At 50.4% G+C, this 27,013-nt stretch overlaps 1 protein-coding gene across 3 annotated transcripts in view; it reads right to left on the bottom strand.

The window, feature by feature from the left end:
- Positions 1–120: 120 nt before the first annotated feature.
- Positions 121–27,013, bottom strand: part of Lrrc2 (leucine rich repeat containing 2) — a 32,845-nt gene continuing 5,952 nt past the window's right edge. For 2 of the 3 annotated variants that reach the window (XM_010624368.2, XM_033762622.1), the window contains exons 2-9: positions 21,985–22,128; positions 21,160–21,367; positions 17,780–17,936; positions 9,656–9,792; positions 7,840–7,985; positions 5,979–6,134; positions 2,798–2,934; positions 121–1,820 (exon numbers count right to left, since the gene is read on the bottom strand). In XM_010624368.2, the coding sequence (XP_010622670.1) occupies positions 1,771–1,820; positions 2,798–2,934; positions 5,979–6,134; positions 7,840–7,985; positions 9,656–9,792; positions 17,780–17,936; positions 21,160–21,367; positions 21,985–22,109 (1,116 nt within the window). In that variant the 5' untranslated portion in view covers positions 22,110–22,128 and the 3' untranslated portion in view covers positions 121–1,770. The remainder of the gene's footprint in view (positions 1,821–2,797; positions 2,935–5,978; positions 6,135–7,839; positions 7,986–9,655; positions 9,793–17,779; positions 17,937–21,159; positions 21,368–21,984; positions 22,129–27,013) is intronic. The other variant, XM_010624367.3, reaches the window with a different exon arrangement.

The raw sequence follows: 27,013 nt of genomic DNA, 5'->3' as shown, positions 1-27,013 counted from the left end.
ATAATTAAGTGGCATCTCTATACACATTCAAATAGCATGCTTATTTTTGAAGTAGTAACAGGAAATGGTTACATGTTGATGCAGTTTTTTTTTTCTTTGTTGCTATGTGACACCGAGACAAGGATTTTACACAAAAGATTGGTTTTATTGAAATGACATTTGCAGAATTATGGGCAGTCTAGTTGCATGAAAGCTTCCATTTCCTGCCTTTGTACACAGTTTTACACATAGTTTACATTTGGCTATATATTTTTTTCTTGTCTTGTCTTTTTTTTTATTTTTCCTGGTACCAGGGATTGAACTCAGGACCTTGTGCTTGTGAGGCAGGTGCGGTGTACTTCTGGCTATATTTAACGTGTACTTTGACAAAAAAACAAGATCCCAAAATCCTCCACGTAGTACAACTAATTAATCTGAATTTGCTTTTTTAAACGTTAAGAAGAAAACCACCATTGTCTAAGGCTTACTTAAAGTGAGTCCTCATTTTTCTGCTCCTTCGTCTTCCCATCCTTCTGTGTGGCTTCCATCGCTCTGCTTACTCTGCAGTTGTGGAAAATAAAACATCTGGAGGGCCCCGGACTGTTCACATCCACAGAGCACCTCGAACCCCTTGTAAAGGCCAGCCTCGAGGACAGGTTTGCTCTTCCAGCACGAAAAACATCACCCTTCATTTCCACCCCAGATAAACTTCCGAAAGCTCGCACCGGCCACGCCTGGCTGCCCGCTGTGGCAGCTGTTTTAGTAAATTCTACTCCAGAGTGGGCTGCTGGGTGGCAGCAGTGGCTGGTGCCGTGCTGGGAAGCCCCGGGCCTGACAGTTACCGCCTTTCATCCCTGCGTGAAGTCCCCTGGAAGGCACCGGGCCAGGCCTTGCAGGTGACAGCGTGCGGATTTTCCTTCTTAATCCCCAGAGCTACTGACACACATTTCTCAAGACAATAGGCCACTTCCTGTTTCTCTCGGCCCAGGACAACAGTATAAAAACAGACCTCGCGCGCTTACGCTGGAAGAGTCCAAGCCCCGTGATGGGCCCACCTTCGTCCCGCTGCCCTGCGGCACCTCTAGGATGCTCTGCTGGGGGCTCATTGGGGGTGGCCTGCTCGTGTCCCCCGCTCTAATGTGGATAACACAGCCCTGAGGACACAGCCTCTGCTCACCCTGAGGGAGTCCCAGCCCCAGCGCCAGGCCCAGATTATACCTGAAGCCTCTCCCGAGAGCCAGACTAGAATTTAAAGCGTAATTTAGAATCTCCGCAAACAGCGGTCTGCACAAACCCAAGGAACGATGTTTTCAGTCAGAGAGAGAATACATTAAAGCGCTTTCATAGCAACAAAACCCGCCTCTGTAGAGTCCGCTAGAAGCACTCTTTCTATAGCCCCTCAGCCCTCCATGCCTGAAAATATCTCAGAATTTGGTCGTTAAGTTTTATTTTTGAAAAAGAATGCATTCTGTAAAACATTAACATGTTAAATGTGCACTCTTTGGAAACAAGAATACGTAACTGATATTACCGTGTAATCTATCCGTCTCAAGCCCACAGAAGACAACATTTTGAAGTTTTTTCCTTTGGTGTTTCGAGACAGTCTCCCTCTGTAGTCCAGGCTGGCCTCAAACTCACATCAGTCCTCCTGCCTCCGCCTCTTGGGAGCTGGGGATCACGGGAGGGGGCCACACGCTGGGCCTGGAAGTTCCCGGCCGTGACGTCACGATTCCTGAGTGACACGGCCTGCGCACGAGGGCAGCGAGGTCGGGCGGTCTCCGGTGGGCGACATCAAAGCTGCAGGCTGAAAGATACCTTGGTGGTGTAGCTGGGAACGGCCTCTGCAAGAACAACAGACCAACGTGAACACACACGGACGCTTCACTGCACAACCTGACGGCGCCACAGCCTGCGCCAACCGCTCCGCTGCTGGGGTCTGAGGTGGGAATGGCACGTGCTGTTTGCTACCCCCTTGCAGCTGAGTTTAAAGGTGGAAAGGCGCTGATGCTGCCACTCACACAGACTTCGGGGTTTTGGGAGCTGTAGGACCCGACGGCCATCAAGTCGGGCCGACAGAAAAGGCTGAAGGGCACTGGGGTGTGCAGCAGAGGTGGGGTTTGTCGGCTCAGGGAGCACGGGTTCGAAGACCAGTCTGGCCGTTCCTGAGCCTGAAGGGACTTCCCAAGCCGACAGCCACGCTTGTCCGCGGATGGCCCCGGCCTGCAGGCTCAGTGCAGCCTCGCCTGAGTTGGTCACAGCCGCATGTGGAGCCTCAGATGCTCCGACCTGGTGTTCGCTGCAGGCTGAGAACAGTCAGGGCTTCCGCCCTCAGCATCCTGGGCCACACGAGGCACAGGCCCATGGGACCAACGACATCTGTTTAGTCCTGATACACTCGGACTCTCATGACTCAGACGTGGCTCCGATGGTGGAAGAGATAAAAGAGGGACACGACCACAACACACACGCTGTCTGGGTGTGGTGCTGCACGCCTGTGATCCCAGCACTCAGGAGGCTGAGGCAGGAGGATGGCTTTGAGTTTAAGGCCAGCTTGGGCTACGTAGTAAGACCCTGTCTCCAAAAACAAACAAAGAGTGTATCTCTCTACCTCTGTGTCAGACAGAGGATGATGTCCTGAGAATTCAGTGCACTAGGAAAATTTCTCATCTTTTGGGTTCAGGGGAGGTAAATGTCTACAAAGTAGCCTGCCCTCCTCACTGAGGCTTTTGGCCGTTTGACATATGTCAGTAGACACATCGCATGACTGAGTAGAACTCTGCATGTTCATTTTAACTAATTTCAGGTAGGAGCAACCCACCTCTTTCTTTGAGGTCTTCGATGTAGGCCTTCATAAATTCCTTATCGAGATGCCGGCGGTCCTGTTCACTCTCCGTGCTGTCCTGACCTTGCTCACTCCCGGTCTTGGCGATGGGGCTGTCCATGAGGCTGACAAACCTGCCAGGAAGCACGGGGACCGCAGCCCCATCACACACAGCACCCGCAGACACCACTCACGCAGGCCGCCCTCGGGTTCTGGACCCCAGGGTCTCTCTTCTCCCTGAAAGCCGACCCCACAGTCCGAGCCTCACAGTGGCACTGCGCAGTGGAGGAGCCCACCCGGAGCAGGGGGTCAGGGGGTCCAGAGCTCCACGGGGGACACAGGTGCCAACTGGAGAAGTGGACTGGAAGTGGACACCCACGCTTCCTCTCTGCCAGACTCTGGCTCCATATGGTGCCCTACACAGTCTGACAGTCACTGACATCAAAGGACACAGAGAACGGCCCAGAAATGAAGTTCGTAAAAGAGGAACTACTACTGTCAGGCATGACGGTGCTCACCTGTGATCCGGGAGGGTGAGGCAGGGGGATCACTGTGAGTTTGAGGCCAGCCTGGGCTACATAGCGAGACCTACCTCAAAAAACAAACAACAACAAAAACTACCACTATAAAAAAGGAGCTAAAAGAAACCAAAATGGCATTTGATCTTCTGTGTTCGTGGGTAAAGATGTTTGGATGTGAAAGATGAAATAATTAGTTCAGTTCAAAAATTGGAAATCTCGTATGTAATTATAGGCCCGACTATCTCAAAGGGCTAGTATGTTCTCACTGGTTCATAAGCAGTGAGATGTAAATATATATTTATATAAACATTCATACAGCTCTATAAAGAATATATGAGTGAGGTGGGATGCAGATGTGATGATGTTTAAACTTTTTAGCGCATGACAGTGAAAGACACATTGTCGTTAACCCTCCTAAAACTCCTCCCCTCTCTTCCAACGCGCTCCTCCCATGGTCCTCCCCACTTCCTGCAGCAGCTCTGGAGTCCTCTTTCCTGAGGGTCTGCAGTTGCGCTGTCCTGGCTGGATTCAAAGTGTTTCCCCTTCGCAGTCATTTGACTTTGGGAAGAGCCAGAGTCACGCGGTGTCAGGTCAGTGAATGAGGTGGAAGAGGACACGGTGACGTCTTTACGAGCTGCCTTTCTGTCGGACGGCGCTCGGCGGCGGCAGTAGTCACCGTATTTTTGATCACATGTTGTAAAGACCCTCGGGGAAGAGGACTCCAGAGCTGCCGCAGAAAGAGGCCGGAGCGATGGGAGGAGGGCTGTGAGGGGACTCGCGCAGTGTCTTTTACCGCCATGATCACACAGTGTTGTGTCGAGGGGAGAGCAGGGCTGGGCCACCCGGTCCAAGGTGCAGACACAAAGTCAACACGAACTTCTGCCCTCCTCTCCGGCCTCGCTGTGCGCTTCCATCCGGGCACCTGGGGTCGCCTCGGGCTCCTCCTCCTGCACTGGCTCCTTGGGTCTCCTGCTCCTCAGTCTCCAGTGTCTCCCACTCTAGGAAGACCTGTTTGTTTTCCTAATAATTTATCTATGAATCACTGCAAGCATCGTGATAGCTACGCCTTTGAAACACAGCGTAAATCTTTTTTTTTTTAAGAGTAGGAAAAATTTGAGAGAAAAACAGCTTCTGTCTAAGAGAGACAGAAAGGGGACAAGAGAGTGGATTGCTCCACAGTGTGATTCTTGCCATATAACTATCATTTTTCAAAATTATCGTGGCCTTCACTTTCTCCTTTACAGATGTACATTGATTTGTTTTGTCTTGGCAGTATGGGGTTGAACTTGGAGTCTTTGCACTGAGCTACATCCCCATTCTTTTTTCTTTTTTTTTTTTTTTGGTTTTTTTTTTTTTTTGGTTTTTTTTTTTTTTTCTTTAATTTTGAGACAGGGTCTTGGTAAGTCACTAAGTTTCTTAGGCTGGACTTGAACTTGAGATTCTCCTGCCTCAGCCTCCCAGAACGCTGAAATTATAGGTGTGCACCATCACACTTGGCTTTAGAAATACATTCAAATCAGTTTTGCAAGCTCCAAGAAAGAAGTTCCACTGGAGTCATGGCTACAATTATATTACACTTAAGTATAATGTTTGGAAGAAATCACACCTTTATGGTCTTTCCTCTTAGAAAGACAGAACGTGTCATAGTTTGGGTCTGGAACATCTCCCAAAGGCTGGTGTGGCCAAAGCTTGATCCCAGCAGGGGGCACTGCTAGGAGGCAGAGGAAATTTTAGGAGGCTGAGCCTAGTTGGAAGAAGCAGGTCACCAGGAGCAGCCTTGAAGAATATATTTTGCCCCCTCTTTTCCTCTTCCTCTCTCCTCCTCCTCTTCCCTCTCCTCCTCCTTCCCACCCCTGCCACATATCTTACTTTTTTTTTCTTTTTGGTACCGGGAATTGAACTCGGGACCTTGCCCTTGCGAGGCAGGTGACAGCACCACTGAGCTACATCCCCGGCCCTGCCACATATCTTACTGCGAGGACAGGGAGCTGGGAAGGCTTAACTCTGCTGATGGTGAGCATTCACCAACCCGTGCAGTGGGATTCGCAGTGAAGACCCCAAAGTGCTGTCAGTCAGCACCTGGGGTCCCAGCACGGCACCCCTGGACAGACACTGGGGGTGCACGGGACGCTCCACGCTGCTAGGGTCAGACCAAAAGGGTCTCAGGGTAGCGAGGACGGAGACCCAGAGCCACACACGTTGGCTGTCCGCTGCTGTGGGGAGTTTTAGGGGAGAATGAAGCTAGGGCGTCTCTGCTGCTCTTCAGGGGAAGGCGGACTACTCCGCTTCCGGCCCCCGTGGTATCTGTGTATCACAGATGGTTCTTCTTGGCCCTGGATGGCTCACGGGTTCACTGGAGGCCACCGAAAGGACAAGGCAGGCGGGGAAGGTTCCTTGACAGCGGTCGCTCCCGCCGTGGGTGCAAACCGCAGATCAGGGGCCCAGCTTCCATCCCCACACCAAGCCGCGTTTGTCCAGAAACCCTCTCCAGCTCGGCCTTCCTGCGCCATCTGCCAACAGCTTCGAAGTCCCCCGAGAAGTGGTCTGGGCACGGGTTCTCGGAGTGTGAGAACCACGTGGTTCAGAGACAGCGGCCCAGACCCAGGGCCCACAGCCCTACCTGGTGAGGAAGCTCTACCAGCCCTCAGCCCACTCACTTTAAAGGTGAGGACTCATCGCAGAGGGCACTTGGGAACTCCACCAAATGGTCACCGCTGACCACCAGCAAGGTGAGCTTCTTGAGGTTGAGCAAGGCCTGAGGAAGGTAAGTCAGCTTGTTTTTATACAGGAGGAAACTCTGGAGCTCTTCCAGCCTAAGGGAGAAGGAGAGGGGCCAGAAGAGAACACTTGGCTTCAGAGTGAATAACAAATACAGCCCTTCTCGGTTCAGTGCATTTCTGCAGCCTGGGTAGCTGGGTGTGGTGGCGCACACCTGTCATCCCAGCACTCGGGAGGCTGAGGCAGGAGGACCACCTCAAGTTCGAGACCAGCCTGGGCTACATAGTGAGTTCAAGACCAACCTGGACTACTTAGCAAGAACCTGTCTCAAAAAAATAGAAAGAAATTAAGAAAAAAAGAACAAACTTGCTTCACTTTTTTGTTTGTTTGTCTGTTTTGTTTTGTTTGTCGTTTTTTTTTTTGAGACAGGGTCTCACTGTGTAGAGACTGACCTGGAACTCAGCCCAGTCTGGTCTTGAACTCCCAGCAATCCTCCTGCCTCAGCCTCCCATGTGCTGGGATGACAGGCATGCGCCACCATGCCCGGACACTTTTTAAATAATAAAGAAAATCGTGCCAAGTGACATCATATTTTTTAAGTTGGCACAGACTTAATTGCTGGTTAAAGACACAGGCAGAGCAGCGGGGTGAGTTGGTTGTGCAGTGTACAACAGGCCGCACTGGATGGGGGTCAGTAAATCCCTCCTGTCCACATCCCCTGCATTTCCGGGCTATGTGGGCACAGGGAGGCAGTCGTGCCCGGATTAGTGTAAGAATACAAAGGTCATGCAGCCTCACAGCACAGCTCCTCGCCTCCCGGCTTATTCTCCTACATTAACACTGGACTAAAGCCGCAGGGTGAGAAGGGAATGGGCCGAATGTGCTCCAGGGCCTTCTCTTCTGATCCCTATCTCAGAAGGGGAACCCGTGACCCTCTGTGCAGACCCTTCCTTCAGTCCTGAGCAGAATCCTGACTAACGCCGCAAATCTCTCACGAAATTCCTCTCGGGTTTCCAACTCAAACGATTCCAGCTTAGTCTGCTGAACCTAGGCAACCCCGGGGCACAACCTACGTTCAGAGCCAGAAGTCAGGCCTGCAGCACTGCTGGCCGTGTCCCCAGAGTTACCTGTGCTTCTTTATAAGTAAGGTTGGAGATTTTGGGGGGCCACACTATGTCTCATCCGCTGTTTTAAACCCAGCCCGCTTCCCAGGCCGCCAGACAAGAGTTCATAATACTGGTGAATGAATGAATCAATCATACATGTTTCCACGTAGTCATTATTTTAAATGAATTAACTAATTCATTGTAGTGGTGCATTTAAGGCCAGGGATTTAGCTCTGTGGTTCTGCCACCTGCCTCGCAAGCCCCAGGTCCCCAGTTCGATCCCCGGTACAATAAATAAATAAATAAACATGCAATAGCTACAAGGGTATAATTTAAAAACATAACTAAGCATGTCGATTCTGTTTGAAAGATTATGCCTGATAAAAAATGAAACTAATAAAAAACGTCCTCACCGACATTCTAAACCCAGAGCGCTTCTGGTCTACGCACAGCTCTTTACTCCTGGGGCAAAGGGCAGTTGATTGTGGCATTTCAGGAAAGACTGAAGCAAACTGAAGGGCCCGAGGCAACGAGGATGAAGTCCAAGCACAGAAACACACGATATGGTGACACAGATTGCAAATGGCCTTATTCTATAATTTCGCAGAAAACTTAAACTCCGGGCAATTAGTCGCTTTGCAAGCCTCGGCGCGGGTGACGCATGCGCGGAGCGTGCACAGAGCTGCCCTCGCACCTGTCTATGTCCTGCGGGAGGTCGCTCAGGCTGTTGCTGCTGATATCCAGCCACTGCAGACTGGGCATGCGCAGGACGCAGATCGGGACGCTGGCAAACTTGTTGGCTGAGATGTCTAGGAATGTAACTCGCTTCAAGTTACTTAACTGAAAAGGAATCATAAAATACCCTGGTCACCCTCAGAAGAGAGGGAATAGAGTTTGATGAATACTTTGTAGAAGGACGCTTCTTCCCCTCAAAGGCATCTCTGAATGTGTGTGAAACAACAAACGGAGCCTTGTCGCCGGGAGCAAGCGCAGGACACTAAGACACTCCTGGCTCAAGGAGCCTGTCCTTTCCCAGAGGAGCAGTGCCATGCTATGGAGTAAGAACTATGTGAGCTGTGTCTGGTAACATCCACCCGGCATCACAGAGGGGTGATCAGGGGTCAGAAAAGACGTCACAGGCCAGGAGTGGTGGTGCACACCTGTGATCCCAGCACTCGTAAGGCTGAGGCAGGAGGATCGCTGACAGTTCTAGGCCAGCTACACAGTGAGTGCAAGGCCAAACTGAACTACAAAGCGAGACCATGTCTCAAAGGAAGAAAGAAAAAGAAAGGGAGGAGGGTATGAGAGGAAACCCAGGGTGGGGAACGGCATGTGAGAAGTCACAGGAAGTACAAATCCTAAAGGGTGGATTGACTTGGAGAAGAATGTATTAATCAGGCTGACAAATCCTTTTTGTTTGTTTTTATTTTTTCGAACAGGATCTCACTATACAGTTCAGGCTGATCTTGAACTCAATATGTAGCCCAGGCTGGTCTTGAACTCACAGTCCTGCCTCAGCCTCCCGAGTGCTGGGATGACAGGCGTGCATCACCACAATAAGCCTGACAAATCTTAAGGGAACCCACACTTGGGTTGGTAAAATGACATGGCAAACACTCACAAATCTCTACTGTTATGTTTTATATGTATGATGCTTTAAATATGTTAACTGAAATGCAAGAGGAAATATATTTTGTTTTCATGCAAATCTATCAAGAGGAAAGTAAGAAAAGCATCTGTAGGTTTGGCTGTCTCAGTTTGGCAGTTACTCTGAAACACAGGAGAAGCTGCATATCACTGACTTATTTGAAGAGTCCATAAATCAAACTCAGGCTGCTTCTCAAAATACATTTTCAACACAGCCAGGAAACATGGAGCCAGTGACAAGAGCATCAGCGGGAGAACTGTGCTCACCCCATTCCCCTGCAGGGTTAGCAGGGTCCTCATGTCCACTCAGCAAAAGCTCACTGAGTTTTACCAGGCAACAAAAACCACTTTCCTCTGCTGTGTTTGACTAGAAAATGACTTAAAATCACTTGTTCATGAACAGAGTCCAAGAGAAACTAATGAATATTTTGTAAATTAATGCACGTCTTAAATCTCATCTGTAGGACAATTTCAGTCATCTACAAGTTCTACTTTGAGTGTATGAAAAAAAAAATTCTCACCCCCTCTATTTATAGAGTAAAGCCGGCTCCACCACGGCAGATAAATAAGTTGGGGCCTGTATTATACACAACAGGCATCATACATTAAATTTCGAAGTCTTGTGTGAAAATAGGATATTTTGCCTGGTCTTCCTTTGACAGGATTGGATTTGATAGGAGTTCTAAGTTTAAATGCAGAGTCTAGCATAATAACATTTTTAGACTTTATGACAGCAGGTATGGGGTGACCGAAATGTCAGGAAAACTGATGGATTTCATCCTTTCAAACATCTTGCCCTATTTCCTGACCATCCCACATCATAAAGAAACGTAAATCACATCCCAGAAGTGCTGATTTCTTACTTCAAAGGGGAGCTCCGTGAGCTCCAGGTTCCCAGAGCAGTCCAGCCTCTCTAGCCCCACGCAGTCCCCCAGGGCCTCAGGGATGCTTGTCAGGTGGTTGAAACTCACGTTGAGCTCTTTCAGGTTCTTCAGCCGACCTGGCATCAAAAAGAGGTCATTTCCACTGGGCAGGGCCCTCAAGGTCTTTCGGGAACAGGCACAAAACTAAGGAGTCAGCTGGGTGTGTGCGCGGCCAGTGAGTCAAACCAGCAGGTTGTTTACAGAGTGAGCCCACTTACTGTGTATCTTCGGTTCGTGTCTCCATTAACTTAACTATGACGTGGCAAGAATATGGGAGAAGTCGCTTCCACAGACAGGAAGCAGTACATGCGGAGTAACAGGAAGTAGTACTCTCAGAATAACAGGAAGTAGTACACTTGGAATAATAGGAAGTAGCCGGACTGAATGGAAAATAGTGTATCCTAGTTCTGATTCTTGATTGCATATCCACACACCCATTTCCAAAGTAGAAAGCAACTCAAGAACAGATATATAGAATACTCTAAACACCTTGCCACACACCATTCTTAAACTAATTTTAAATTAGGAAATTACTGTTTACTTTTGCAGAATAAGCACCCAATATACAAATATCTTGTCATTTTATAAATGAGAGAGTACAGAGCACAAAGAGTGCATATTGGGGCGAGGCCACTGCTGATCAGCTTTGCTGGGTCTCGCGTTACAAGATGGCACCCACAGCCCTCTAATCACCACCTAACACCGCGCGAACCTCCCAGAGGATGACTGTGGTCAGAGGAGCAGAGAGAGGGAGCCGAGATAAACAGGGAGACCGCTGCCTACACACAGGACAGATGCTTTCCACGGCTTCCACTTCTCCAAGTCTGTGCACCACAGACTCTGTCTTCCGTTTCAATAAGGAAAAGCAGGGTCGGCAGAGATGGTGTGAATGTGCCACTTGTGTCTAGCTTTCCGACACAGCAAAGCAAAAGGCCCAAACAATAAATGGGCAACCGAAATGAACAGATACTTCTCAGATGGACATGTGCAAATGGTATTCGCATGAAAGCATGTTCACCATCTCCAGCCATCAGAGAACAGCAAATTCAGACAACATCGAGATTTGGTTTTACCCCAGAAAGAACGGCCATCATGAAGAAATCAAATAATAACACATGCTGGTGAGACTGCAGGGAGAAAGGACCCTTCTGCCCTGGGGGTGGGAGTGTCAGCCAGCACAGCCACTAGGGAAGTCGGCATGAAGAGCCCTCGAAACACCAAAAGCAGAAATCCCACTCAGCCCAGTTATCCCCCCCACTGGCATCTTCCCAAAAGAGTTAAAGACATCACGCTACAGTGATCTATAAATACCCACGCTTACAGCAGCACAGCTCACAACAGCGAAACTGGGAGGCAGCCTGTACGTCCATCAACAGATGAGTGGATAAAGAAAAGGAGGTACAGGGCCAGGGATTTAGCTCAGCAGTGCCGCCGCCTGCCTCGCAAGCACAACGACCCAAGTTCGATCCCTGGTACCAAAAAAAAAAAGAAAAGAAAAGGAGGTACTGACACACAGTGGAGCACTACTCTGCTATAAAGTGGAATAAATCAGCGCCACTGGTAGGAAAATGGATGCACCTCAAGACCATAAATTTAAGTGAAATAAATCAGACACACAACTTAAATATAGCATGGTTTCTCTTATATGAGAATCCCAAAGTATAAGTAAATTAAAGAATGAAATAAAAGACAGATAACAGGCAATGAGAGAGAGATTTTTTTTTTTTTTTTGCAAAAGGGAAGGGAGCCAAGAGCGGGGAGAGGAGGATGGGAGACGGGAAGGGCGTGAATGAGAACTGAGGGTCACTGCTCTGCACGATAAACATCTTCACCGTGTGCTGCCAGCGTGGACTGACGAGGACAGCCGTCCTCAAACGGACCTCTGGGGTCAACACAATCCTTATGGAATTCCAGTACACTGTTTTATATAAAAATTGACAACTAGGGCCGGAGATTTAGCTCAGCGGCTTGGTGGCCTGCCTCGCAAGCACAAGGACCCGAGTTCAATCCCCGGTACCAAAAAACAAACAAACAAACAAACAAATAAAATAAAAATTGATAACTAGATCCTAACACTTAAGACAGAAACACAAAGTACCCAAGGAAAAACTTGTTAATGAAATAAATATGTATGTGTTAAACAATCACAGGCCCTGCTTGGCAGAGGCCACGGCTCCACACAGCAGGACACCCTTGTGCCCAAAATGCCTCCTCTGACTCTCAGGAGGGGTGCGGAGAGAAGGCAGAGGAACTGAAGGCAGCCCCGGCTTCTGCATAAAGATGGTCAAAGGAAAAGCCATAGCTTTAGAAATTCTATCTCAAGCCTAACATTGTATTCTTATTATTCTGTGTGTGTGTGTGTGTGTGTGTGTGTGTGTGTGTGTGTGTGTGTGTGTTACTGTGGACTGAACCCAGGGCTTTTACACTGCACTGCATCCTCAGCCCTCAGTTTTATTTTTCATTTGTGCAGCTTGAGACAGAGTCTTACCAAGTCACTAAGTTGGCCAGGCTGGGCTCCAACTTTTGATCCTCCTGCATCAGCCTCCCACAGTCCTGGAACTACAGGTGTTTACCACCGTACCCTACTTGCTATTCTATTTTTTAAACTGACTCACAAAGATTGCACACACTGCCATGGACGTACACCTGTAATCCTAGTTACTCAGAAGACTGAGGCAGGAGGATCACGAGTTTGAGGCCAGCCTGGGCAGTTTAGCAAGAACCTACCTCCAAATGGAAACAGCTCAGGGGCAGATCCCTGGACTCACACAAGCAAGGCCCTGAGTTCAATCCCCAGCATTGGAAAAAAAAAGTATACATATCTGTGGGCTACTACGTGACGATCCAACACAGGAACATTGTTTAGAGAGAGACGTGAAGACCAACAATATCTTAACGATGCACAGATCAAAGAAACTGGACATCTGCACGCAGACCATGGTCATTCTGGCCACTCACTACTTTTCCTTCCTCCGTCGGTGGAAAGAACTTGATGCTACTCATCCGAGAAGGGCTGGGTTTTCTCTCTCAAAGATTTAGGCCAAAAGCTTCATCCACCAGACATGGAGCCCAGGAAACAACACGATTCATTCTTTTAAGTGCTCTGTGAAATCTTTACCTCACATCAGCACAGGTCTTCACAGCCCTGTCTGCGGGATGGGGTGGACGCCACCGCGCTGCTGTCCTCAGCTGTGGGAGCAGAGACTTGAGGGCCTGAGTCCCTCACCCAGACGCCAGGATCCTGCCTGCCTAATGCTCCCTCTCCTCCCGCCCCTTCCTGGCTCACGGCTTCCCGCTCTGCTCTCCCACAGCGTGTGCCCCATGGGCCTCTCTTCAGATTTCTTGGCAACGCTTTGATTAATGTAATCTGCGAGGGCAGCTGACACACGTGGTGAAAGTTTAAATATAAATATTCATTACAGTAAAGCACACACATTGCCCTGAGTTCCCCCGAAACTCCTCCCCCCCACTTCAGACACTCATCCCACGGTCCTCACTGCTCCCTGCAGCAGCTCTGGAGTCCTCTTTCTTGTGTGTCTTTCCAAGCTGTGACCGAAGACACAGTGACTGCTGCTTCTGGGCACCATCCAACAGAAAGGCATCTCATGAAAACACGACACTGAGTCCTCATCCTCCTGATTCACCAGCTCTGGCAGCGTGACTTCTGGCTCCTCTGCAAAGTCTCAGTGACCATGAAAGGTCAACGTTTTGAATCCATTCAGGACATCAAGGGAGCCAGGATAGTGCAACTAAAGACCCTCAGGAAAGAGGACTCCAGAGCTGCTGCAGGAAGTGGCAAAAATGATGGGATGAAAACATTCACAGCATTTTTCTGGTCACGCCATATTTCCCACCGTGGCCACGTGGGGGCAGGGAATGTGTTCTGCTTGTCATTTTCTTATTGTCTAGTATTGTATCTGGCATAAAGCAGGTACTCCGATATTTTTTCTCGTTTGCACCCAGTCGGTGCTCGATGAATGTGCCTTGAATAGATGCACTTACGGAGAACCATGCCTGGAAGCTAATTTGGATGAGCCCCTCGGAGGAGGACTGGAGGCCTGCCAGGCAACAGACTTCACAAACAGCTGTGAGAGGGTGGGGGCAGGTGGCAGCCCTGAGGCCACAGCAGGCAGGACAGGACAGGGGCTCTGCCGGGGAGGGCCCTCAGCAGTGTGAGGGGAGGAAGGAGGGGAACAGGTGCAGATGGACGGGAGAGAAAGTAAAACAAATGAAAGATCTGAAAGTTCATTTTCAAGGTTCTCAATCTTTGTCCAGAAAGACAAGGCGTGGACGGAAATCTCAGCGCAATCATACAAGCAGAACACGTGACCGTTTCATCAGTCCCTGCAGAAGGCGACAAGGAGAGGGCTTGGAGCAGTGAGCAAGAACGAGGGTGCAGTGGGGGGCTCTGTTCTCAGGGACCGGAGCCCCACCCGGGGTCGGCGCTCAGCAGGGCCTGGCAGCGCACTGCCTATCGGAGAGTTGCCTTTAATTAAAACGCTGCCTCGAACACACAGCTGTCCTCGCGGGGTCTGATGGGCGGGCCCTGGCCCCACCCCAAGCGTCTGAGTGTAGACAGCTTAGTAAACCTGCGTTGTCCAGACGCCCTCATCTGCCGGCAGGTTAAAGTGCCCATGGCGTCAGGGTCTCATGCGGGGAAAAGGAAAAGTCTGTCGAAAAGAGTTTTGTCAGAGGTCAGGCATGCAATAAACACCCAGGAAAAGTCAGCTTTGGGGACAAGGGCGGGAGAGGGAAGGAGCGGGCACAGGCAGCAAGGCTGTGACTACACAGAGCTCCCAGCAAACCCCGGGCACTGGCTGCATGCCGGCTTCAAGGCCACGGCTCTTCTCTTATCAGAGGAAAAATTGTGCACAAATAATCCCTGGGTTTGACCCCAGCACCGACCGAAAAAGGAAAGAAAGAAAGAGCTCATTAGAAAACAATGTCACTTTACTCTTCCTGTACCCATCCACCCTGAACCACAGCTCAGGGAGCAGAACAGCCAGCCCACCTCTTGTGGTGCCAGGGTGCCCAGGCCAATGGCCCTTGTTGGCCAGCACACAGCCAGTCAGACCGTTTGTTAAACCCTGGAAATGAAGCCAGACCTCCCGAGGCCAGGGGTGGAGGGACTGTGTCACTCCGGCCACACAGTGTTTCTCTGCACCGAGCTACAGCCCGGGCTGTGGACAGAACGCCAGTGATTCCCTGTGACCCCCAGGCCCGGAACAGAAGGACAGCCTGGGAGGGCTGGGGACAGCCTGGAGACGGACCCTGCAGAAGAGGACCAAAGAGAAGACCGGGCTCCTGATGAGATGAACAGGCAGCCACGCCACAGGGACGCATTCACGGACGCTCCAGCCCCGGGGCCCTGCTCTGGAAGAGTTGTACCCTTGGCCTCACGCCCAGGTCCTGCGAGGGGAGGTAAACAGGACGTGGTGCCAGGGATGGAGACAGCCTGTGACCTCCAAGCTGTGCCACAGGGACCTAGAAGGAAATGAGCTTTGCCCGGGTGCACAGAGGAGGACAGAGCCACGAAAGGCAGCCATGTGGTCCTAGGGAGACTGAGCCTCTCCACTACTGGACACATAAAGCACACTCCGACTCCCGCTTTGTAGACAGGGAGACGGAAGAGCGGAGAGAGTAGCAGAGTGCCCCAAATCATACTGGGCCCTCCCCCAGGTGCGAGCACATCCTCTCTCTCCCCCCTGCATTCCTCAAGAAAAGAACAGTCATCCGGCTGGCGGTAATGTCGGGGAAGATCTGTTAAGAGAATAACAAAAATACGTGGTACCAGCCTGGCGTCTTGGTGCACCCCTATAATCCCAGCCCTGAAGAGGCTGAGGCAGGAGGATCGCTGAGGGTCTGGGGCCAGCCTGGGCTACGCAGTGAGAAACTGTCTCCAAAAAAATTATTTTTAATTTAAAAAATAAAAAATAAAACAAACAAAACAATAAATAAATAATTTTTAAAATAAAAATACTTGGTAAGGGCCGGGATTTAGCTCAGTGGTTCCGGCTCCTGCTTTGCAAGCACAGGGATCCAAGTTTGATGCCAGGTACCAAAAAAACAAAAACACTTGGTATGTGGGGCACAAGATTTGAGACAACTGGGTATCTTTTCAAAAGAATTAAAAGAATCATACCACAAGTGATATATGTGCACCTATGTTTATAGCAGCACAGTTTTTAATAGCTAAAACTTAGAAACAGCCCAATTGCCCAACAATTGGAGACTAAATAAAGATGTGGCTTTTCTATAAAATGGAGTACTACTCAGCCATAAAGAATGAGAAACTAAAGGCATTTATAAGAAAATGGATGCATATTGAGGCCACAGTCTTAAATTAAATAAATAGGACACATATGAGTAAATACTGAATAGTTTCTCTGGTGTGAAAAACTAAAAGTGTAAATAAGATTCAAATTGCACAAGTGATAATATGAAATAGGAAGAAAAGGGCTAAAAAGGTACAGGGGAAGTGGGAAGGGTAGGGAAAAGGAAAGAAGGGAAAAGAAAAACTATGAGAAAAGGAAAAAAATGGAAACAAAGTCTTTGTAAATAAGGAAGGGTGGAGGAAGTGAAGGGAGGGCAGGGGTAACGGGAAAAAAATTAAAACCAAGACCTGTCATGTAAAGGCACAAGATCCCAATGAACGGTACTGTGTACCTAAAAAGTACCAATAAACTCAACGGAAAAAAATCTCTAAAAAAAGATTTGAGACAACTGCAAATATGGTGGGGGAAGGTGGCCAGGCTCACCCCCCCATGGGACATGCGATTCCCAAGCCAAAATGACAAGGACCCCTGAGCGGGCTCAGCCACCACAGCTTCTCAGGTGTGCAAGGTCCACCTGGAAGGGTTTCTCAGGTAACTCAGGCCTCAGACACTGCGCCCTGTTACTGGCATTCACCGTGAACCTGTCCCTAACGGCTTGGAAACAGTCGGCGCTGGCTTCCGGCCCTGGCCGTCAAGAAGTCCTTAAGTCAACAGCTAAGTGACAGTGGCTGAGTCAGCCCATGCCATGGAACCTGCTGGCTCTGATCTGTGTGACCCCTGCAAAGATGACACTTTCCAGGAAACTCTAGGGTCCTTTTCACCTTTCCCAACACTGGGCGAGGACACACAGCAGCTCCCAGGTCTGGGCTACGCTGATCTCTCCCCGCTCACCAGCCCCCCTAGACCTTTGGTCCTCGCAAACCAAAACACAGGCAACCACGGTCACTGCAGTCTTCACCTTAAAATGACACAAATCAACAATGAAATGATTGAGAATCGTAAACTTTTTTTTTTTTTGGTACCGGGGATTGAACTTGGGTCCTTGCGCTTGCAAGGCAGGCCACCGAACCGCTGAGCTAAATCCCCGGCCCAAGAATCATAAACTTCTGATTAGTCAAAAAGTTATAATGCACACCTGTAATCCCAACATTCAGGAAGCTGAGGCAGGAGGATCACCACAAAAGGCCAGCCTGGCCTACTTACTTAGTGAGTTCAAGGGCAGCCTGAAATACATACATAGTGAGAGCTCATCTCAAAAGAAAGAAGGAGGAGGAGGAGGAGGGGAAGGGGAACAGGGAGAGGAAGCGGAGGGGAGGGGAGGGGAGGGGAGGAGGGAAGGTGGAAGAGGATGAAGAAGAAGAAGGAGAAGGTACAAGCAGTGTAGAATACACAATGCCCTGGGTTGAGTCTCCCAGACTAAACACACAGCAAACAAAAGACATCGTAAGTTACACTAAACTTATCCATAGACTGATATATACGTACAATAGATTTATTCTATGCTTACAATAATATTATTGCACGTTTGTATTTCTAACACTACAAGGAAATAAGCAAAAGTTTCCTAAACAAAGCACTCCTCACTCACAAGACTTCTGCACAACTGGCAAAGGCCTGGATTGCTGAGTTATGCAGGTGAGACCATGGTACAGAAGCCCAAAGGGGACACTGCGAAGAGGCCGCTCGGGAACGTGGGAACAGCCCTGCCCAGCAACATCCCAGGGCAACTGCAGGAGGAAACACAGAATCTGCAGGGTCACTGCCTGCAGGTTCCTGCTCAGTAACGTACCGATTTCAGCTGGAAGGTGCAAGATTTGGTTTTTTGGCAGATCCAGAATTCTCATTGCTTGAAACAGCTCGATGTACGTAGGAATGACTTGAATCAGCGTGTTGCTTATGTGCCATTCTTTCAGGTGTGTCTGCTCCTTCAGCGAATCGGGGAGCTCCTGCAACAGGACAGGGGACAGCAGTCACAGCCAGCTCCTGGGAACCGCACATTTATTTTAAAAAGCCAAAGCAGGACAGCAAACACGACAGCACCAGACGTGGCTGGCAGTGCGCCGGCCCCTGGAGAAGCCAGAGACACCTGCAATGGTCCCGCTCTGACCGATGCAGTCCGCCCCCTTTCCAGCGCGCAGTGTCATTCAGATCGAATCTCCTGAGCACGGCTGGGTGGGGCTGGGGAGCGCTGGGCTCCGGCTCAGGCTGCACCGCTTCCTGGGCGCCCCGCGTCCTCAGGCCCCCACACTGAGACAGGAGGGAAGAGGCCGATGCCCCCACACGGTAATTTATTGTTTCCACAGCTGCCCCCAAACCCATCACAGCCACCTTGGCGACGTCAGCTGCCCCACAGCCACTCCATGGGTTTGCTGGGGTGCAGTGAGCTTTGCAGGAGGCTCATCCAGGTGACCCCACCCCTCCACAGAGTCCTCAGCCGGGTCTGAGGGGCCCCTCCTGCACCCGTGACCACACAGTGTGAAACACGGACCATGAAGGACACTTCCCCACGCCCTCGCGGGTCACTCTCTGAGCTATTCTTAGGCGGCAGCTGAGTCCAAAAAGTCTTTCTGGATGCCTGCTTGTGACCTCATCTGACAGCGCAGGCCGCACTGGTGCGCGAAGAGTTGGTGGCCAAGATGGGGGCTGCCGGCGCGCTCCCCAGACTAAACGAGCTGCACTCTGCCCATCCGTGGCTCCTCTATAAACTGGCCCAGAGGGCCCTAGGGAAGGAGGGACAGGACGTCCAGTGCCGTCCCGCTTTGGTGCCAGGTAATCTAACACGCTTCCTGACCATTGCTGGCAAGTGTTAAGATTAGAACTCAACAGGGCCATGAGACAGGTGAAGGGAGCGTGATTTAGGCCCACTTGAAAGAGGAAATCCAAAACCAAAATGCATAAGTGAATCACTTGAAGACTGGCTGCGCACTTCGCAGGACCTACTGCAAAATGAAAATTGGTAAAAAATTAAAAAAAGAAAGAAAACAATGGATGAAAGTCCAAATCTACAAAATTCTACTTGGCAGGAAATTTGATGATTAAAAAAATAACTTCTTTATGGTTAAAGAGAAAAAAAAGAAAAGATAAGAAAATTGGGCCCCTTGCTTAAAATTCCAATACTGTGGGCCAGGGATTTAGCTCAGTGGTTCTGCCGCCTGCTTCGCAAGCACAAGGATGGAGTTTGATCCTGGTACAAAAAAAAATAAATAAATAAAATTCCAGTACTCTAACAGCCATGCAGTAAGCCAAGCAGGGCCTCTCTGAGCTCAGAGCCCTGTGGCCCTGCTTCTCCGCCAACTGCAGGTTAGGACCCGCAAGCCACCACCAGCTCTCCTGACCGGAAGGGAGCACCCGCAGGAGTGCGCAGGAGCTGGCCACCGGCTCCTCCCACGCAGATGCTTCCACTACCCGGGCCCCACCAATAACTTCTTTCCTTTCAGTATAGCATGCTAGGCAGATGACAGCAGCTCCTAAAACTACGTCCAAAACTATTTCCACTGACGTGGGGGAAGAAGTAGGATTGTAGGAGCCGGCCATCGCCCGCTGGCATTTGACATTGGAAAAGTAACCTCTTCTACCATTGAGGCATTGACACAATCTATGACTCTATCTGTTTGGCTTTTCTGAGACAAGGGTCTCAGCTAAACAGATGAGATTGACCTGGAACTCACTGTGTAATACAGGCTGGGTTTATGGGATGACAGGTGTGCACCGCCACGCCCGGCTCAAGGACTTTGTTAAATTCGTTTGTTCTTTGACCTTGTGATGGGAGGAACTCAGAGAGCCAAAGATCTGATCTTCTCCCTAATAGTTGCTTGGTGCTTCCTGTTGGGTGCCTTTAAAAGGAGCTGTTTCTGTGAAATAAATCAGACCTCTTGTCTCCACACTGTTGAGTGTGCTGTCCTTTCTCAATCCTCACTCCCCAACTCAGGTACGTTCGTGTTGTGACGGCTGGGCCCCCACATAGGATATCGTGCTATACAAAAATCAAAGGAATTAGGTAAAACGGCAGACTGAACATCACATGTACTTCTGCTTCTCTCCAAAAGGTCTTTAAAACAGCAGGCAGGGCCCCGGATCTAGCTCAGTGGTTCTGGCGCCTGCATCACAAGCACAAGGCCCCGAGTTCGATCCCTGGTACCAAAAAAAAAGCAGGCTGTGAGCAAACCATTTAGAGGCGTGAACACTGCAGACAGGCAAAGACAAAGGAACTGTTGGTAGGTGCTCAAAGCCAACACAGCTTCCCCCAGTGCAACTCCATCTCCAGCAGGGAGAGAGACACAGCCCGGGCTTCCCCGGAAGCTCCTGAGACTTAGTGGAGGAGCCAAGTGCACCCACAGCTGAAGGCAGGGCTGGAGGAAGAGGCCTCCCACCTGTGCCTGTGCCAGTGGGGGCTGGGGCTCCACACTGGATGGGGTTAGCGAGTCCTTGGGGTCCCTCAGGAACAGCCAGGGTCAGGCAGGAACGATCCGGAGATGAATGATGAACATTCAGTATGTTAGTCCGCTTTCTGTTACTGTGGCAAAACACCTCAGGCAAACAACTTACAGGTTGAAAGGGTTATTTCGTCTCACACTCGCAGAGCCATGGTCGTCTGGCCCTGTGAGGCAGCACAGCCGCTCCCCACACGGTGGCCAGGAAGCAGGCAGACCGGAGAAGGGCCGGGCCGGGTCCCCTAGACCTCCAGGCCACCCCCACGACCTCACTTCCTCCACTAGGCTCCACCTCTTAAAGGTGCTGCCACCACAGACAGTGACCCAGCCTTTCACGATTGGGCCTTTAGCAGATGTTCAAGATAACACTGAGGGCGCTTGGTTTTGGAGAACCATGTATTCAGGAAGTGCTCACCCGCTGTGGCTTCACGGAGCCCTCAGAGCATCCTGCTCAGCCGAGACAGGCCAGTACCAGTTCCTGTGCCCCTGGCAACTTCCCGGATGAGCAGATGGAGCCCCAGCCTGGGTCAGGGAGCGCAGCCAGGACACCACCTATAGACCCGGGGGAAAGAACTAGGGGCCTCTCCTCTGGCCTCAGCACCACAGGACAGGAAGCTGCAGGCAGGGTATGCAGGAACCCGGGGCCCTCTGAGGCCCAGGACGAGCGGGGCATCTCCAAAGGCCCAGGCATTCAGCAATGAGCTGTTCTGATGCAGAGGGAAAGGGACGCTGGACTCACCTTCCAGTGCTCCCCACAGAGCTCAAACACGAACCGGCTGCTGCGTCGAGCCCCGTCCTTGGCACACAAGCTCCGTCTGGCGAGGGAGCCCTGCTCTATCCTGTCCAGAAGCCTGGCGCCATTGTCCACCAAGCCATTCTTGCAGTACTGGGCCTGGGGGATGCCCTTCCTCCGGCACTCCGCCACGAAGTTCCACTCCTGCTTTATCCTAGGACGGGCAGGGAGCCATGGTTACTCTCCTCGGCTGGCTTCCAGGTTCATGTGCAAATGTAACCTTCTTAATTGGACTTTTTGCGCTAAAGAAATCACTACCTAGTTACTGCTGGGGTTTCATGCTGTTAAATTGAAGGGAGCAGAAACATATATTCCAAATATATTTACATACAATTCCACCTTTATATTTATATCTACACATTCATTTGAGGGGTTTTTGTTTGGTCTTTTGGGGTTTGTTGCTTTGTTTTGTTTTTTTGGAACAGGGGATCAAACTTGGGACCTTGTGCTTGCCAGGCGGGGATGGTGCCGCTGAGCTACATCCCAAGCCCTGACTTTCTGTTTTTGTTTTGAGACAGTCTTGCTATGTAGCCCAGGCTGGCCTCGAGCTCGAAGCCATCCTCCTGCCTCAGCCTCCCGAGTGCTGGGATCACAGGCCTGTGCCACCATGCCAGATTGGTGTTTGGTTTTTCTCCTGGCAGCGCTGGCTGGCACAGGTACCCAGGTCTCCATCCCAGGAGCCGAGCCGGGGAAGAGCACGGGGACCTGACCTGGACCTGACCCGACCTCACATTGCCTCACTTCCCCTTCCTCCGGCCGGGCGCCACCTACTTTTCCAGGGCGCTCTGCTCCAGCCGCTGCGCCTCCCTCCTCTGCCGGGCTTTGTGCTTCTTGACTCGCGTTTCCCACAGGGCTCTGACGACAGAGATGTCGAACACCACCACCTTGTGCCCCATGCTGGAAGCGTGCAGTCACCTGATTAGAAAAGCAGACACGGGTCAGCTTCCCACACTTGTCTCACACACGGGTGAACAGTTGTGGCTGCCTTTCATTTTCGTGGGCTTTTTGAGACAGGGTCTCACTATGTCACCAGGCTGGTCTCAAACTCACAGTGATCCTCCTGCCTCAGCCTCCTGAGTGCTGGGATCACAGACGTGTGCCGCCATGCCTGGCCAAAAAGTTTTAACAGGAACATTATGGCTGACAGGGCTCACAGAGATTTCTTCTCTCCTCGGACACGTGGGCCCCTCAGTCACGGTCGGCTCTGTCCTTGCCTCAGTGCTGGCCTGTCCAGAGCCTCAGCTCTCCTGCCAGCCACGCTGCCCCAAGTCCTTGCTCGGCTCAGGAAAGTCTCCATGACCTCCGGCCCCCTCTCCTCCGCAGCCTCCCCACCCCTTCCACACCAGCCACCACCAGGTAACGTAGGTAAAGGTGGCCCGGAACCCCAAAGACACCTCCCACCCACAGTGGGCCCCAGGACAGTCCCCGAAGTGTGAACCCTCACAAGCTGCTGCCTCCACTTGCTTGAGGACGGTAGACTCGGGCCTGTCTTGGCCAACACATTTCAGCGAGGTCCTAGAAACAGACCATTGTCCTGTTATGGTTTCTATCTACATGCCCACCCCAAAGCCTCACAGGTGGATTGGATCATGGGGCGTGATACGGTGCTTAACCACGGATTAGTCCACGGATGAGTTTATACTAAATGTGACCGGGGCGGGGGGGCCGGGTGAGAAGAGCTGGGTCACTGGGGCCATGGTCTCTCTCCCTCCTCCTCCCTTGATCCCTCTCCTTCCTGTCTGCCATGTCATGGGCTGCTTCTCCTCCACCAGGGCCCTCTGCCTGCTTCTTGGAGCCAGCTGACTGTGAACTGAATCCTCTGCAAACTGTGAGCCAAATAAATCTTTCCTCCTTTAAACTGTGGGGTCGGGAATTGTGTCCCAGCCTCAAGGAGGTAGCTAAGACCTTTCTCTACTCTCAATTTCACCCATAGAATCACGGAAGGCTCAGAAAAATGTTATGTTGAGCTGGGGATATGGCTCTCGGGTAGAGCACTTGCCAGGGACTTGCTTCTGGTCCTCAGGGAAAACAAAATCTGTCTCCCTCCATCCCTGATTCCTGGCACTGTGCCTGGAAGGCTTCGCATAAACGCTTCCTGAGTGAGATCTGGATTGCTTTATTCTCAGGCCACTCGAGGAGCTTTCTCTATTCCTTTTATTTTCCCACTCCATATTTACTGTGCATTTTAAGTGATTACTCGCTCTGAGCAAAAATAAAAAACTATCAGAGTGGTGCATGGTAGCACATGCCTGTCATTCCAGCACTCAAGAGGCTGAAGCAGGAATGATTTATGAGTTCAAGGCCTCTGGGTTACATGGTGAGAATTATCTCCTCAAATTTTTTTCACGAAGTTATCAGGACACCAAAGTGCATCTCAGTGTTTACTCCACCAAGCTGCCTTTCTGTTTCCAGCCTAGCTCCTCCCATCTGCAGCATGGAAGTCTAGCTAAATCCATTCCCCGGTTCGCACAAATATATCAAGGACCCATTGGTAAATAATAGGGCTGGAGAATGTCCTCGACTTTCAGAGGCCAAATGCTTTGCGCTCTGACTTGGGAGTGTGCTATCTGTAAATGGTTCGTCCGTGTGAGCAGGAAAGCCAGCTCGTTTGTGCTCCGAACACCGGAAGTCCATAGTGTGAGTCTGCCAAGTAGACAGCTCCGACCCCAATTTATTCCGCTCTTTGCTTTCACTTCTGATACTTGGGGCTGCTCTTTGTTTCCCTTAAAACTCTTTTCCCTAAGGAGATTTTTTGATAAAGGTGTGAGGGTGCAGAAGGTTTGGTGTGGACATTTGTTTTCATTTCTTGCGGGTAAATACAGAGGTAGAACTACGGGTTTGTGGTAGCTCTGTGTTTACGTGTTTCAGGACCTGCCCACTGCTTCCCAAAGCAGGTACATCACTTTAGAACCTCATCACCAGTGACTGGGGGTTCCACCTTCCCTGCCTCTTTGTCAACACTTTTTATTATCTGTCTTTTTATCGTGGCCATCTCAGTGGGCGCGAAGTAGAGTCTCACTGTTTTGATTTGCATTTTCCTAATGACTAATGATGTTTAGCATCTGTTATTGGGCATTCGTATATCTTCTTGGCAAGAATATCTATTTGCCTCATTTACCTATTTTTAACTGAGCTAATTTTTTTAACTGTTGCATTGTAATAGTACTTGACATATTCTCACTATCTCTCTTTACCAAGTTCTTTTCTCGTTTTTATGGCTGCCCTGGGAACCACAAGAGACACGTTTACCTTTTCACAGTCAATTTAGAAACAATTACCTCATCACTTGGAGTGAGAGGTAGAAACCTTCCCCCACCTAGGTCCCCGTACATCACTTTTGCGTCGTCTTGTGTAGTCTGTCAACGGTGGTACATTTATGGCTTCTAGTCTTATTCTAAAGGACTGCAGAGATGGAACTAGCCCATTATCCTTACCCTGATATTTACTACTGTGCTGCTCTTCCTCCCTGCTGCTCAGGTTTCCCTCTGATTCCATCTCCCCCTGCCTAAGACTCCCCTTAGTAATTATCCGCGTGCCAACATATTCTCTTTCTCTTCTCTGAGGACGTGGCGGAGGGAGAGGCTATGTTTGCTGGTTATGAAACTCTGGGTCTGCCATTCTTTTCCTTCACCACTTTGAAATGCCACATCATGTTATCCTGACACTTATGGTTTCTGATAAGAAATTTGATTCTCCTACAGGTGATGCATCCTTTTTCTTTTCTTTTCTTTCTTTTTTTTTTTCCTGATACTGAGGAATGAACTCAGGACCTTGCACTTGCTAGGCAGGCACTGTGCCAATGAGCTAAACCCCTAGCCCAGTGTATTTTGTTTTCTTAGATCAGTTATGGAGTGCCTGGGCATTTATTTCTTTGGAGCTTGTTTATCCTCTTTAACTGGTTGGTTAATGTCTTTTGCCAAATTTCAGACTTTTTGGCCATTATGTCTTCAAATATTTTTGCCTGCATCATCTCTTCTCTCTTAGGACTCTGATGATGCAGACATTAGACCTCTCAGTATTGTTTCTCAGATTCTTGAGGCATTTATGGATGTTTTATAAATAAATAGTCCCTTCTCTCTCTCTCTCACTCTCTCTCTCTCTCTCTCTCTCTCTCTCTCTCTCTCTCTCTCTCTCTCTCTCTCTCTTCCTTTATTTTTGAGACAGGGTCTCACTATGTAGTGAGACTGACCTGGAACTCACTACACAGTCCAGGCTGGTCTTGAATTCACAGTGATCCTCCCGCCTCAGCCTCCTGAGTGCTGGGATTACAGGCGTGCGCCACCACATCTGGCTTCTCTGTTTTTATATTGGCAATCTCTAGCAACCTTCAAGTTTCCTAATGCTTACATATTTTTACTTCTCAATTTCCTTGTGGTTCTTTATATTTTGTTTCCTTGTGGGTACTTTCTGTCTTCCCATTCCTACACCAGGGCTGAGGGTGAGTACCCAAAGAACAAACTGGAAGGGAGTTCAGACTTTTGGGGGTGTGTGGGGTACTGGAGATAGAAACAAGGGCCTTGCACATGCCAAGCAAGCACTTTTCTACCACTGACCTTTACCCAGCCCTTTTTATTTTTCATTTGGAGACAAAATCTCTGTAAGTTGCCCAGGGTGAACTTAAACTTGTGATCCTCCTGGCTTAACTAGCTGGGATTACAAGCACACATCACCAGTGCCAGACCTCACTGTAGAAGTTGTGGGTTAGTCAGGCTCTTCTGGAGTTGCTGGGCAACCAATGGGCCATGCCTCCCTAGAGCAGGTTGCCACAGCGAGTTGACACCCGGTGGCGTGGCAGGAGTCCGGTGCTGGGTGGGGCAGAGGCCATAGGTTGGTGTGTGGCCCTCAAGGCCAGCAGCCATGGTCTGGAAGGCAGCCTGGGGAAGCGAGCACGCCGGCTGCCCAGGGTGCCTTCCTGGTCCACAGAGCTGCAGGGAGGCGGCGCCCAGGCCCAGGCTGCAGAGTTGTGCAGGACCACGTTCACTCTGAGGAGCAAACATGAGGGGGCGCGGAGGGCCAGGCCGAGGCAATGAGTCCACGCAGGCGCACCAGAAACCCACGCTGCCTTCCGGCCCACGGCAGTCACTTCCGGCTTTGCAGAGCCACGCTGCTGTGGCCCGCTTGTGCACCAAGTGGCTAGTATGGCGGAGACCTGCCGAGGAGCCAGCTGCGGGGTCAGATCCCTGTGCAAACCGGAAGGGCCGGGGACTGCACAGAGGACCCAGCGTTGCCTCGTAGCTCTTCCCTATCCCTGAGCACCCAGCCCTGTCCTCCAGATTCAGGGTTTCCCCCACCCCAGGCAGGAACCGGTGATTCCTAGGACAGCGTCTGCATCCTGGACACCTAGGGGAGGCCGTGGGAGGACAGGGGCAAGGAGGGTTTACTCTGCCCACTAAGGCTACAGCTCCTCCCACCGGAAAGAGAAAATCCTTGATCCCAATTCTACAGGGAACCTAGGCAATCTGCAGTGAGCCAGAAAGAGGGCGGGTGAGGGGACTGTGGTGCTCTAGGGAGGTGCTGGTCAGAGGATATAGACCTTCTGACTGGCAGAAGAGAGACAAGGCAATAATAATGCATTGTAGCCAAGCAGAGTGGCCAGTGCATGCCTGTAATTCCAGCCACAGAGGAGACTGAGGCAGGAGGATTGCAAATCCGAGCCCAGCCTGGGCAGCTTAGCAATATCGCAAGATCCTATCTTAAAATAAGAAATAAATAGGGCTGGGGACTTAGCTCAGCAGTTCGGTGGCCTGCCTTGCAAGCGCAAGGACCCGAGTTTGATCCCCAGTACCAAAAAAAAAAAAAA

This window comes from Fukomys damarensis, unplaced genomic scaffold (assembly GCF_012274545.1).
Source record: "Fukomys damarensis isolate Sample0158 unplaced genomic scaffold, DMR_v1.0_HiC HiC_scaffold_12, whole genome shotgun sequence".
NCBI classification, from domain to species: Eukaryota; Metazoa; Chordata; class Mammalia; order Rodentia; family Bathyergidae; genus Fukomys; species Fukomys damarensis.
This window is presented reverse-complemented; position numbering and strand designations above follow the sequence as displayed.